At 37.2% G+C, this 14,944-nt stretch overlaps 1 protein-coding gene across 2 annotated transcripts; it reads left to right on the top strand.

The window, feature by feature from the left end:
* The first annotated feature begins 35 nt into the window (after positions 1–35).
* Positions 36–14,925, top strand: myo1eb (myosin IEb). 2 transcript variants are annotated; one of them, XM_084435344.1, is made up of 28 exons: positions 133–441; positions 1,741–1,878; positions 2,993–3,082; positions 3,156–3,310; positions 3,418–3,512; positions 3,618–3,705; positions 4,394–4,483; positions 4,991–5,122; positions 5,376–5,510; positions 5,614–5,746; positions 5,878–6,074; positions 6,374–6,454; positions 6,550–6,636; positions 6,721–6,807; positions 6,907–7,074; positions 8,839–8,924; positions 9,228–9,309; positions 9,547–9,752; positions 9,868–10,012; positions 10,864–10,978; positions 11,154–11,323; positions 11,507–11,652; positions 11,862–12,008; positions 12,131–12,288; positions 12,923–12,997; positions 13,088–13,280; positions 13,771–13,946; positions 14,041–14,925. In XM_084435344.1, exons 5-28 carry the CDS (start codon positions 3,475–3,477, stop codon positions 14,115–14,117), a joined length of 3,012 nt encoding a protein of 1,003 aa, XP_084291470.1. In that variant the 5' UTR covers positions 133–441; positions 1,741–1,878; positions 2,993–3,082; positions 3,156–3,310; positions 3,418–3,474; the 3' UTR covers positions 14,118–14,925. The 2 variants fall into 2 exon arrangements, with proteins under 2 accessions (XP_084291469.1, XP_084291470.1); XM_084435343.1 differs by lacking the exon at positions 3,156–3,310 and having other exon boundaries at positions 36–441.
* Positions 14,926–14,944: the final 19 nt, after the last annotated feature.

The following is a 14,944-nucleotide window of genomic DNA, read 5'->3' as shown; positions in this document are numbered from 1 at the left end:
CTAGCTACATCCCTGGCCCAGAGGCTCATTTTCCTGTGCTTGGAGTGTGCTGTGATTACCTGTGGCGCAGGTAAATTCGTTCAGGATCGTGGGGTGGCGCCGTTATGTATGAGTATCTGCAATTCCTTCCGCAACCGAGAGAAGGAAAAACTCTCCGATACCTGCCTACACTTGCTGCTGCATGGACAACACCCGTGGAACCTATTATTTAATCGTTTTACAACGTTTCTGATACATGATACACTATATCCAGAGTAGTTGACGCTTTTGTATATAATTAAGAAATTGTATCGGAGGTTATAGATGAAATATCAAATGGACGACTAGTTAAATCCTGGAGTTTCACCTGAAGCTTGCAAGAGTTCCTCGAGGAGTCCAACACAGGACTGGAAGTTTATCAAGGGTGTGATACAGGAAGTAGGCTACCTTTAATTCATCATGGTAAGTGCTCTTAAAAAACTTGAAATTACTTATTAAAATTGTTATTTAGAGTTAGTCAATTAAGAGCTACAGCTGGCTCTAAATAGTGAGTTAATAATAGAAAAGCTGCCGCTGGCTCTAAATCTTGTTCACAAAGTTGTGATTGTTCGATAAGGCATGGCAACTACTTCACAACATAGAAGTTGCATTTCAATTGTGGACTAAACAAATTATTATTTATGAAGATTAATTTGTTTTGAAGACATTTACGCCATTTTTTGTTCTGTCAGAGTATCCCAACTCACGAGTACGGCCTTAAGAAATGGTCCAGGAACAACTTTTGAAAAACATTTAGGATATTTGGTGGAAAATGTTTTGCTCGTCAGGGGATCATAAATAACTTAACTTAAGAGTAATTTGAGTTCAAAATCAATTCAAGCCTGAAAATAAAACATCTGTGGAATTTTATTTTTCTATTCGGATGTTGGTGGAGAGCTCAAGTATTCTCAGATTTACTGTTTTTGACTGTACAAAAGTGGTGCAGCCCCTGAAAGGAGGAGATACTCTTGTTATATTTATCACATATTTTAATTGTCACACTTAGTCACCTGACTAAGCTTTTGCCTAAAATTTATTGCTTGGGGATTAGTAGGAATATGACTTATGTCAAGTTTCTTTGTTTTGTTGTAGACCTGGACCATATGCCTGATTTAAAGGGATAGTTTACCCAAAAATGAAAATTCTGTTATCATTTACTCACCCTCAAGTTGTTCCAAACCTGTATGAGTTTCTTTGTTCCGTCGAACATAAAATAAGATGTTTTAAAGAATGTTGGTAACCAAACAGTTGACGGTAGCCATTGACTTCCATAGAATTTTATAGAATAGTTAATTTTTGGGTGAACTATCCCATAATAATGCGTGTGAATCGAATCTATACAGGAGCTCAAAGGCTCAGTAGTAGTTTTGTTTTTGTCATAGTCCAGTGTCTTGTCAAAGTGTCAGAGGCTTTAACATTTAACGTCTCATGACAGCACTCTTAACAGAAAGTATTTTATAAATGTCATTTCCTCCTATGTGCATGGTTACCACTGGCTCTCAGTTAATCAGTATATTCTTACATTTATTAACTCTTTAATTAACTTGTCAACTTATTAATTCTGCTGAACACCAGCCCGTCTGTCTAATGCAGTGCCGGCAAATGTTTAAAGTTGTAAGATGCATCTAAAGCTTTATTTACCCAACAGTGTGTCAGCATTTGATCCCAGGTGACCATAGATATGTTTGAATAAATTAACTGTCCTCTTTCTCTCTTGCACAGGGGAGCAAAGAGAAATATCACTGGCAGACCCAGAATGTGAAGGTCAGTGGTGTGGACGACATGGTCCTCCTCTCCAAGATCAGTGAAGAAGCCATCACAGATAACCTCAAGAAAAGATACATGGATGACTACATTTTTGTATCCTTATGTCTATAATGTACAATAATTATTTGGTTATTTGGTCCGGCATACTTGCATATACACTACCTTTCTAAAGTTTAGAGTTTCTAAAGTTTTTTTTTTGGTGAAATAAATAAATGTTTTTATTCAGCAATGATGCATCACATTGATAAAGTAACAATAAAGATAATGTCCAGATAATAATGTTACAAAAGATTTCTGTTATAAATAAATTCTGTTATTTTGAACTTTATATTCATCAAATAATAATTTGTTTCCACAAAAATATTAATCATCACCTTTTTTCAACTTTGATAATAATTAGAAATGTTACACCAAATCAGCATATTAGAATGATTTTTGAAGACTGGAGTAATGGCTGCTGAAAATTCAGCTTTGCAATCAAAGAATAATTTAAATGTAAAAATATATAAATATACTTTACAATATTTTACTGTATTTTTGATCAAATAAATGCAGCCTTATTAGTATAATACTTTATTTAGGGAATCAGGTATATCATATCTGAATGTTACAGAGATTTGGGGTGGGCTCAATTGTCTTACACCAAAAAGTGAACACTTAGCAACCATGCAGAACACCCTAGCAACTGCATAGCAACACCCTGGCGAGTTTTGCATTGGCAAGCACCTCAGAATTTTCACCTTATATTTTCCTCAGAAAATTGTAATATCAGTGTTATTTTAGTGTCATATATACTATTATCGATACTCTTATAGTTTTTATTAATATTTGAATTACTATTATAGTTTTTATTAATATTTTGACATTTACATTTTTAGTAATTTGGTTGTGTGTTTGTCATTTTTATAAGTTTTAGTTCATTAAGTTAAACTAAATGAAAATGAGAGATGTCTTAGCAATAAAAAAATGATTTCAGTTAACATTTATTTTTATTTCAAGCAACAAAAATGTTTTTTTATTGTTTTTTTTTATGTTTTTAGTTTTTGCTTTGGTTAACTTTAATAGCCCTAGTAAATATCTGGTTAGTTATTGTTCTTGAATTTAGTCTTATGTCAATACTGCTTCTAGTGATCGGTGATCGACGGGTGATCATCTTTTTTTTTTCAACCTACCAGCTTTTGTTTTTGCCATAACCACAACTCCTCAGACATACATTGGTCCTGTGCTGATATCAGTGAACCCCTTTAAACAGCTGCCATATTTCACCGACCGTGAGATTGAACTGTATCAGGGAGCCGTAAGTACAGCACACCTAAATACATGAATACGAAATGGAATCAATGGGTTCAGATGAATAATCATTCCTGCAGGATAAGACATTTAAACATGGCCAGACGGAGCAGAGCAATGCCATTGCATGTCCAGTCTTGCCCATTGTGCTTCCAGAGACTGCCTACGGATCTGTATTTGTTAACATCTTCTCCTGGATGGCTAAATCATAGAAAGCACATATGCAAATCAGAAGGTGTTAATAGTTACGGAATAATGTCACTACCTCAATTTCATGCAAATGTGACTTTTAATTTTCCAAGACAGCCGTATTAAACTGCACATGTATTCTGTCTTTCTCAGGCACAGTATGAGAATCCCCCCCACATCTACGCTCTCGCCGACAATGTGTACCGCAACATGATGATTGACTCAGAGAACCAGTGTGTCATTATCAGGTCAGGGATCAAGGATCTGACGCCCTCATCATGAGGCGCATTTAAAGTATTTGTGTGGCATCAAATGTTTGCATTATACGTGATCTAAATGTGTCTGTGATACAGCGGAGAGAGTGGAGCAGGAAAGACAGTGGCAGCCAAGTACATTATGAGCTACATCTCGAAAGTCTCAGGAGGTGGACCTAAAGTTCAGGTGAGTTTATCATCTGCTAGAACAGGGTTTCCCAAACTGGGAGGAACCTCAGGGGGTTTGATGAAAAGCTGATAATTAATTAAATATGATCAAATGTATATTAAATTAAATTATTATTATAATAGTTATTAAAATAAAATGGTTTAAAATAAATAAATAAAATGCTTACTAAAAAAAGCTGTATTTGTTGACTTGCATGTCATGTCACCGTTTACTGACATCAGAGAACCATGAACATGTAAATATGTTGCTAAATTAACTTAAAACCTCAGGGAGGTACTTTAAGTAAGTATTTTAGGTCAAACAGGTGTGGCTGACAAAAATGTTTGTGAATCTCTGCGCTAGATGGCCATTTGCTTAAAAAGAGCCAGATTGAACTCAACCCAAAATCCATGTGAACTCATGGGTGTGGTTGTTTCTTTTGTTAATACTGCCCACCTTTTGTGCTCATTCTATGTGAAATTTGCACCCTTGAAATCACCCAGACTATTATCTGAGATCAGAAACAGTGATCTCTTTGTTCCTCTGTGACTCTGAACAGATCGATACCAGATCTGATTAAGTATGTGGAACGAATCAGAACCTATAAAATTATAATTTAAACTACTTTTCATCATTTTAAAAAATATCATACATTGCATACTTTAACTGTCTGTGACGTCATGTGGTTTCCTCTTTTCTCGTTTAGCATGTTAAAGACATCATTCTCCAGTCTAACCCGCTCCTGGAGGCATTTGGGAATGCCAAAACCGTCCGCAACAACAACTCCAGTCGCTTTGTAAGTCTTGCTGCAATGATTAGTCTGTGTCTCTCTCTCTCTCTCTCTCTCTCTCTCTCTCTCTCTCTCTCTCTCTCTCTCTCTCTCTCTCTCTATTTATATATATTTGTTTTATATATATATATATATATATATATATATATATATATAAAATATTGATTATTTTAATAAAACACAATATATATATATATATATATATATATATATATTTTTTTTTTTTAAATCTATTTAGGAGCAGCATATTAGCCTCTCTGCTGTTCAGTCTCTTGAATCGGTGTGCTGTCTAGTTTTAAGAATGTCATTTGGAGCATGCTGGTTCTCAACATGTCATAGCTTGTTTGCAGGAGTGCAGTTTGTGTGTGTGTAGACCGTGACGTTGTAGTTCAGTAGGCTTTACTGTTCATTCCCTTTTCTGCAGTGGTATTGTATGTCATCGCTCGTAATATGTAATAATGTCAGTGCACAAGCTTCGAGTTCACTGCATGATGTGTTTATTTCATACCTCAGGGAAAATACTTTGAAATACAGTTCAGCCGAGGAGGAGAACCTGATGGTGGGAAGATCTCCAACTTCCTCCTGGAAAAATCTAGAGTAGTGTCTCAAAACCATGGGGAAAGGAATTTCCATATATACTACCAGGTAAAGCTGTGAACTCATTGAAACATGTCCAAGAAAAGGTCATTGCAGGTAATGATGTGTAATGCAAGTTGGCAAATTGTTGTGTGTCATGTTTGGACAGTATGATTTCAAGGCCATTATTGTGGATTGTATTGTGTCATACTAGTAGCTTATGCTACTTAATCAGGGCGTATTGAAGATTAGTTTTTAAATTGCATTATAAGTCTTGTATGTTGTTGACACCACTGGTTTATTTCCAATGTCCTCATGTCAGCTCTTGCAAGGAGCCACCAAGGAGCAGAGAGAGAATTTAGGCGTCACAACCCCTGATTACTACTTCTACTTAAACCAGTCCAGCACCTACACCGTGGAGGAAGTCAATGACAAGAAGGAGTTTGAAGACACAATGGTGGGTGTAAAGCATTGTATCCTAATACAAACCATCTGGTTGTGTTCCTGACATTCAGTATAAATAATCTCATAATGATAAATGATAAATATTACATTTTTAGGCTGCCATGTCTGTGGTCGGCCTGTCTGTGGATGCACAGGATACTGTGCTGCAGATTGTGGCGGCAATCCTCCATCTTGGAAACATCACTTTTAGAGAGGAGGGAAACTATGCTATGGTGGAGAGTGAAGACTGTGAGTTTATGCTTGCATTTATTCATTTCGCTGGTCTGTGTATCTGATTCCATTTAGTACAAAACAAGAAATGATTGTACATAGATAAATATCTCGCCTAATTTAATTAATTCACTTTCACTCTGCTGCAGTCCTGGCATTCCCGTCGTACCTTTTGGGAATCAATCAGGATGGTCTAAAGAGCAAACTGACCAGTCGCATCATGGACAGCAAGTGGGGTGGCAAGACGGAGACTATTTCGGTCACCTTAAACACAGAGCAGGCCTCATTCACTCGAGACGCCCTGTCTAAAGCACTGTATTCTAGGCTCTTTGACTACTTGGTTGATGTAAGTCAATCTGCTCGATTCAAATTACCAAATTGTTTTGTGTTTTTATGTATGGTATATACTACTGTTCAAAAGTAGTACGATTTTTTTGTTGAAAGAAATTAATAATTTAATTACATTTTAAAATATATTAAAATAGAGTTTTTTTATTGTAATATTTGTCAGTATTACTGTTTTACTGTATGTTTGATCAAAGTGTTAAAGACTTTTTATATTATACTGACCCCAAACTTTTCGGTAGTGTATATGTCTCAAAAAGCAAAAGCAAATTAATTTGAATTAGTTGCTTTCATTTGCAGGTCATAAACAAGGCAATGCAGAAAGACCGTGAGGATTTAAACATTGGAGTTCTGGACATCTATGGCTTTGAAATTTTTCAGGTGAATTTAGTTGTATTTTCTAAATGCATTTCTTTTTTCTTTTTAATTTCTTACTCAAATTCATTTAAAATAACCTCATGCCTTTTCCTCTCCAGAAAAATGGATTTGAACAATTCTGCATTAACTTTGTGAATGAAAAACTGCAGCAGATTTTTATTGAGCTCACACTAAAAGCGGAGCAGGTGAGAATAATGATTTTTAATAAGCCAATATTAAAAGGCCTCTATGGAAGTGTTTGCTGATGTTTTCCGCTATCTCTTTTGCAGGAAGAGTATGTGCAGGAGGGAATCAAATGGACCCCCATTGAGTACTTTAACAACAAAGTCGTATGTGATTTAATTGAGTCCAAAGTGGTGAGTTTACACTTTCAGGGTTTTCTGCATCAAAATGGTTGTAATGCATAACAACACCCATTCGACTAATGGCATCTAATGGGCACCTTAATAACCCAGAATCCTATTGGCATCATGAGCATCTTGGATGATGTGTGTGCCACCATGCATGCAAAAGGAGAAGGTGCAGACCAGACTCTGCTGCAAAAACTGCAGTCACAAATTGGCACCCATGAGCATTTCAACAGCTGGAACAAGGGTTTCATAGTGCACCACTATGCAGGCAAGGTAAGAGACACTTTTCAAATGTTCAAATAGAGCTCTATAAATTGGTAAATGTCTATTTTTGCAAACATCTTTAGCGAAATAAAGTTTCAATCTCAGGAATAAATGGTGAACATAATCAGGCTGTATGAAATGTATCTTTTTGATGGTTGGAAGTAGTGTGGTTTAGTGGCCTTTTCGGGCCCTAAGGTATGTACCCGACCAGAATTGACTCCAATCCCTTCTTACCTTAACCCGACAGGCAAAAATTAATTTTTTAAAAAGACAAACCCGACTCGAGACAGACCCAATAAAATGAGATCAGCCTAGACCTGATGGGTCTCTTTCTACCTTATTTGTAGATGAAATTCATTCTCCTGTGCTGTACTTTACTTTAGCTATGTTGATAAGCCAAGTTGCCTCATAATTCTTTGTGTATGTCAAAAATGTGGGAGAAAGTTTTCTTTTCACGAATTTTTTAGTTTGAGGAAAAATACAAAACTATACAGTTATGGTTTAATTATAGTTCATTTGATTTAGTTGATTAGTGTGGCATCAACTGCATTTAGATGGTTTTCTGTAATCAATATCTGCCAACAGTACATTATTTTTCCACTTGGGCGATCAATTCCAAGTAGATAAAATGCTCACAAACTTTGTTGTACTTCAAATGACAAGGAAATTTATATTAAAGTTAATTTTGATAAACAAATCCCCTCAATTACTCTCTCGAATGGAGGGTTTAGTAATTTGCACATAGAAAGTAGGCATATTTTAAAATAACTTGGGTATTCTCATGTCCATTAGGTAAAGAATTGATTTAAAATTACTCAAGACTGCTAATACCAGACCAGAGGGACTCTCGGGTCAGACAGACCTTTTCGGATAGGGAAGTGGACTCATGTTGAACTCTAGTATGGCTACAACACTGCCCCCTGTGTATGCAGTGTGTGCATCTCATACTGTAGCTTTCAATATTAACCAACTGCAGAGCCGCAGAACCATACGTCATAGCAGTGACAGCGCCAGCCTAACAGTCTGATGCCGGAAGTGGGCGGGGTAAAAGCATCTAAGGGGTGGAGATGGGTAGGTTTAGGGGTGGGTTTAGGGATCAGGGGGTGGAGATGGGTAGGTTTAGGGGTGGGTTTAGGGGTCAAGGGGGTGGAGATGGGTAGGTTTAGGGGTGGGTTTAGGGGTCAGGGGGTGGAGATGGGTAGGTTTAGGGGTGGGTTTAGGGGCCAGGGGGTGGAGATGGGTAGGTTTAGGGGTGGGTTTAGGGGTCAGGGGGTGGAGATTGGTAGGTTTAGGGGTGGGTTTAGGGGTCAGGGGGTGGAGATGGGTAGGTTTAGGGGTGGGTTTAGGGGCCAGGGGGTGGAGATGGGTAGGTTTAGGTATGGTATATGTAAGGTGGTTATGTATGGTATGCGGTTCCGGCATCAGACTGTTAGGCTGGCGCTGTCGTCCTCACACTGCTATGACGTATGGTTCTGCGGTTCTGCAGTCAGACCTATCTCGTAGCTTTGACTTTTTACTAATTAAACGTACTGATTGAATCTCTTATTTCAAATTTGTTTGTCTTGATGGTCTCGATGGTTTCCATAAAACAGCAATAATTTATCAAATTATTCTTTGGCCCAGCACATAATAACAGAGGACAAGCAGTTTGGAGAATGGATGGATTGAAATATAACTGAATATAGATGTGTTTTAGAGATTGCTTCCAGCAAGTAGAGTCACACTGATATTGATTCTCTTCTTGGTGATAGTAATAAGAGCCCTTATTTCCAGGTGTCTTATGATGTGAGCGGCTTCTGTGAGAGGAACAGGGATGTGCTGTTCAATGACATCATCGAGCTCATGCAGAGCAGTGAGTTGTAAGTGGTTATTTGGCTTTTTTTAGCCCATGTCAGCTGAAGCTTTTTAAAAGCCCCTAATGCACTCATGCACCGATGCAGAATATCTGCAGTTCAGCTGTAATTCTTTAATGAAATAAGAAGTCACATTAATAAATCATAAAATCAATATGGTGTAGCATTTTTATGGAGGGTGATGAGTTCATTTTGTGAGAGATATTCTGTGGTGTATTACTTCACTAGAGTCAGCTCTGGTTATGTCTTCCATGTGCTTGTAAAAAAGATGTTTGAAATGGTTAATCCCTTTTTTGGTCATCTCCATAGCGCCTTCATCAAAGATCTGTTCCCAGAGAACCTTGAGGCTGAGAAAAGGGGCCGTCCCACCACTGCAGGTTCAAAGATTAAGGTGAAATAACTGATTTACGAAATAAGGAAATTCCTACGATTTGATTTAAACCATGTATTATGTTTCAGTTCCTAATAAAGTTACTGGCCAACTATACATGCAGTTTGCATCTGGCGAGTGTTTTGGGGCCTTTGTATACTTAGTTTTGTGCTATATATGAACATAATATTATACTCATACATTTTTATAATGCTATGGTTCATTTTCTGTCTGATTTTCTCTCTTCTCCCGTTACAGAAACAAGCAAATAATCTTGTCCAGACGTTAATGAAATGCACCCCTCACTATATTCGATGCATCAAGCCCAACGAGACAAAAAAGGCTCGCGACTGGGAGGAAAGCCGCGTCAAACACCAGGTGGAATATCTTGGACTGCGAGAGAACATCCGTGTGCGCAGGGCCGGCTACGCCTTCCGACGTGTCTTCAAGAAATTCCTGCATAGGTAAAATCCCCACTTAATAATTCCTGTTAAGATGCCGAATGCTGTATATGGGGATTTTGATAAGTTGCACTTATAAAATGTAATGTATTATAATTAACTGTTCTATTATGTTCAGATATGCAATCTTGACCAAAGAATCATGGCCCCAGTGGCGTGGAGATGAGAAACAGGGTGTCCTACACCTTTTAAAATCTGTCAACATGGACTCTGACCAGTACCAGCTGGGCAAGACAAAAATCTTCATCAAGGCCCCAGAATCTGTAAGTATTATACCACAGTCACACTAGAATTTGAGCACGCGAAATTTCTACGGACACTGCAATGGTTGCAAAATGACATCACACTCGGCGGCGCATTTTTTTTTTAAGCGAAATTTAACAAATGATACATCATAAATGTGCTCCACTTTACTGCAATCCTGCAAATTAAAATGTTCATTCTTTTAATAAAAATGTCACTGTGTTGCATATCAATCTGCTATTGGTCACACGTCTTCACGTGATACCAATTTACAGGGTTACAGTTCAACAAACTTGAAATTTGGAACACAGCGAAATGCAAAACCCCTTCGCTTGAGTGTGCGTTTCCTGTCTCCCACATTTGCATGCGTATGAATGCAAGTCAGTGGTACGAAAAGTGTAGTGTGACCACCCATTTAGTTTGTAACTTGAAGGTATTAATGTGAACATATGATTTGATGTGATGTTTTCTGAAATGTTTCATTAAATGAACATTTGAGGCCATGTTATCTTCCTGTGTTGCCATTGTTACAAATTTTTTACAGAGGTCGGTCGGTTAATTTTCGTCATGGACAAATTGAATTACTTCTCAGTTTGGCTCCTTAAATGCATTCCTCTGGCGTTGTGCAAAAGATTAAATGTAATTCAGTCATATTAGGTCAATATTCTTCAGCTGTTGTTCAAATGGCTTCTTGTGTGGCTATTTTTCCAAAACATTATTTATATAGAATAGACTCTGTATGTTCACACACACACACACACACACACACTTAAAGTTATTTTGGTAATTTCGTGGTTGTCTTTGCATTTTGTTGATATTCTGCAATCACAATGATGACTATGAAAAATAAGCTTGACATGTCGATCTACAGTTGTTCCTGCTGGAGGAAATGAGGGAAAGAAAATACAACGGATATGCTCGGGTAATCCAACAAGCCTGGCGCAAACACATCGCTGTGCGCAAGTATGTCCGCATGCGAGAGGAAGGTGAGCGCAAACTCAGATTCTTCACTTTAATACCTGCATAATAATAATTTAGACATTTTTTGATATATAAAGTTTGTGTCCGGATCTCATTGTTCCTCTGTAACAATCAATAGGCCTTGGGAATACAATCAGATGAAACTGATGTTAAATCACATTGCTTCTTTACTGATTCCAGCCTCTGACCTCCTGTTGAACAAGAAGGAGAGACGAAAGAACAGTCTGAACCGTAATTTCATGGGAGACTACATCGGCACGGACAACCACCCGGAGATTCGACAGTTCGTGGGTCGCAGGGAGAGGATTGACTTTGCTGACGTGGTGGTCAAATTCGACCGCAGATTTAAGGTATGACTCAAAGTCCCATTTAACATCCTGAAACTCATGGATCACTTCCTCAGTAACTGTCAAGAAGTATTTTGTGCTAGTTTACTGAAGCTGCTCAGCAACAGATGTTTTGTTCTGCACATTGTAGTTCATCTGACATGTTTCATGTGATCACATACTCACATGCTGTTTCAACACCCACAGACTGTCAAGCGTGACCTCATTCTCACCCCTAAGTTCCTCTATCTGATTGGACGCGAGAAGGTTAAACAGGGTCCTGAGAAAGGCCAGATCCGGGAGGTCTTGAAGAGGAAGATTGAGGTGGAGAAGATCCAGTCTGTCTCTCTTAGGTACTTTATCATGCATTATGCTTGATAACCTTTTGGACTTGAGTCTTCTCCCTACATTACAGCTTCAATATGCCTAATAAATCATACAGTTACAGCAGAATGAAAAATCGGAATGTTTTCAAACACTAAAGTACTTAAGCATTTAAGCAAGTTTATTTAAATTTTTTTTAATTGCATGATGATTATGATGGGTTGATCTCTTTCCTCAGCACACTACAGGATGACCTCTTCATACTGCACGAGGATCAATATGACAGTGTGCTGCAGTCTGTCTTTAAAACGGAATTCCTCAGTCTGCTGTACAAGCGTTACGAGGAAAAAACGCGGAAAAAGTTGCCACTCAAGTTCAACAACCTGTGAGCAATGTTTCCCTAACTGTGAAATGTACCATGTGCTGTATTACATCATACTCAGAAAAAGTATCATATGTTCATATGTTGGTCTTGTAATTCTAACATTCAACATATTTCTCACTCAGACTTGAATTTAAGGTGAAGAAAGGGGGATGGGGTCCGTTTGCATCAGCTGGCTCTCGACAGATCCAGTTTCAGATGGGTCAGGGGGACGATGCAGTTCTGAAGCCGAGCAGCAAGGCATTGAATGTCAGTATTGGCCCCGGTCTGCCTAAAAACGCAAGTGAGTCTGTGTTGAAATTCCGTATTTTAGAAAACTAGTTCAGTGACTTACAGTACCACTCAAAAATGAAAATTCTGTCGTCATTTACTCACCCTCAAGTTGTTCCAAACTCGAATGGATTTCTTTCTTCTGCTGAACACAAAAGAAGATATTTTGAAGAATGTTGGTAATGAAACAGTTGATGGGCCCCATTGACTTCCATAAATGATGACAGAATTTTAATTTTTGGGTGAACTATCCCTTTAACCTCATATAGATTGTGTGCTGTCCGTTTAGTCATGTTTGCAAAATGTTTTGTAATGTCTTTATGGGTCATATAATCACTATCTAGTGGTCTTACACCATTGACAACCATTTTGCAGACCATTTTGAGATTGTAAAGAAATATTGTAAAAAAAAATATATATATATATATATATATATATATATATATATATATATATATATATATATATATATATATATATATATATATATATATATATATTTGGGTTGGTTTGATTTTGTGATGTTTGTGGAAAAAGTCTCTTATGCTAGTAAAACAGTGATATTGTGAAATATTATTACAATTTAAAGTAACTGTTTTCTTTTAATGGTTTTGTGGAAACTGATAACATATTTACCAATTCTACAGGACCCACTCGGCGTGACAACCGAAAGAGCAGGCACATGGGGAGCCAGAGTCGCAATGTAGGCCAGAATTCACGTGGTAAGACCACAGTTTGACATATTTCACAAAAATTGCTACTAAACTGTTTTAGAAATGGCTTTAAAATGTTTTAATGGCTTGTAATTTCAGAGGCTCCCAAGTCTGTTGGTCGAGGAAGAGGAACTCAAGGGCAGCCCGCCGTTAGGAACTCTCTGCTCCGTCAGCAGTCCAGTATGGATCAGCCCACCCTTCCCCGACTCCAGGGATCTCGCCGCAGTCAGCTCGAGAGTCAGATCTTCACCGATATGGGCTTCATGAAAGTTCCTGATCAAGGCGTGGCAGGGTGAGATGATGGCTCATATGACGGCAGGAAGCTCCAATAAAAGCAATCATCAGTATTTTATCCTCCAAGCCATACTAACTGAAGACTTAACAATCGGAAAACCCATTCAGCTGGAACTAGTTTTCACAGATCAGTACATGACGGGCAATTATGTACATGACACAATTAAGTTAATAATAGCAATTCAAACACTTTTGGGGGAAATAAATTCTGTCACAGGTTAATTATATATATATTTTTTCAATTTTAGTTTAGTTTTGTCAGAGATACCTTAAACTAAAAATATTTTTTTTTTAAATTCTATCATTTTTAAAAATATATATATATTATATTTTTTATTTTTATTTTTTAGTTAGTTTTGGACTCAGAGAAATGTATTTTAGTTTAGTTTCAGGTTTTACCAGGTTTTTCTTTTCTTTTTTTTATTCCAATTATTAGTGTTTCTGGTTATTTCAGTTTTTCAAAGAAAATAATCGCTCTTTTCTCTCAGGATGCAACGCAGACGTTCGAAAGAGTACAAGCCTCTCCCAGGGTCAGGGCTACCCAAACCCAAACCCAAACCCAAACCCCGCACCCTACAATGCAGAGCACTTTACGCTTATGATGCTCAAGACACTGATGAGCTCAGCTTTCAATCAGATGAAATCATAGAACTCATACGTGAAGGTAATCTATTTTTATACCATTTAAAAGTGAACTTTATACAGGGTATATTGGGTAATTGAACTCTGCACTAACCCAAGATGTGCTGTCTTTCCAGACCCCTCAGGTTGGTGGGTTGGCCGTCTTCGAGGAAAGGAAGGCATGTTTCCTGGCAACTATGTTGAGAAGATTTAAACTGGCATGCTATTGGACAAAATGTGATTCATTGCAGAAATTAGATCAAGAGGAACAAAGCATCAACATTAAATCAAAGCAGCTTGGTGCCAAGTCATATCCCCAAGTGCATAGATGTTTACTGCAAAAGGTGCCACTCTAACAATGTGTTAATATTCAGTAGGATCCTTCTTTATACCCCGATGAACTTTTATGCGATACATTTTTTATAGAAAGTAATATTAGACATACATGTAGAAGAAAAACTATAATTGTGTTTCACTATAGGTTTTTAAATGTGTTTTTGGAGAATAGAATGGATAAATCAATATTTTAATGTACTGTATTTTACTGAAGTTGTATTTTTAAAGATCCAAATGCTACTTTTTTACAGATATTGTACAGTTGTATAAAATCAGAAAGCTGTTTTCAGATACTCATAGAACGAAAATAAAATGGAACACTTTTTTGTTTAATTTTTCCATTATAAGCATCATGAAAATTGTTTTAAAGGCCTGTTAGTTTTTTTAACAAACACAATTATTTTCCCGTTATAAACTAAATTCCTAATGAAGCAGACAGATGGAGTGGGACATAAAAGGGTTCATTGCCTTTTTATTTTTTTATTATGTATTTTGCTTTTTAGTTGCATCACATCCGTGAGCCATAATGTCCTACTTGCTAGTCAGTAGAGCGAGTGACTTTTCATTCTAGTAAGCATTTGATTGGACAAAAACTGCATCTTTAGTGCAGGATGAATCCTCAATGATAAATATTTTGGGTTTTCAAAACATTTTCACAAATGATTAAAACAATTTTGTCAACTTTTAAGTAGTACACTAACACAC

The sequence above is a fragment of the Rutilus rutilus genome (assembly GCF_951802725.1).
Source record: "Rutilus rutilus genome assembly, chromosome: 17".
In the NCBI taxonomy this organism is placed as follows: domain Eukaryota; kingdom Metazoa; phylum Chordata; class Actinopteri; order Cypriniformes; family Leuciscidae; genus Rutilus; species Rutilus rutilus.
The sequence above is the reverse complement of the archived record's forward strand: the minus strand, read 5'-3'. Positions and strand labels throughout refer to the sequence as shown.

What these genes read in the sequence shown, in the direction of transcription:
- myo1eb (XM_084435343.1), top strand. An exon ending in ACAACAACTCCAGTCGCTTT is followed by an intron (nt 4,484 to 4,990) that starts GTAAGTCTTGCT and finishes TTCATACCTCAG; the next exon opens with GGAAAATACTTTGAAATACA. An exon ending in CATAGAACTCATACGTGAAG is followed by an intron (nt 13,947 to 14,040) that starts GTAATCTATTTT and finishes CTGTCTTTCCAG; the next exon opens with ACCCCTCAGGTTGGTGGGTT.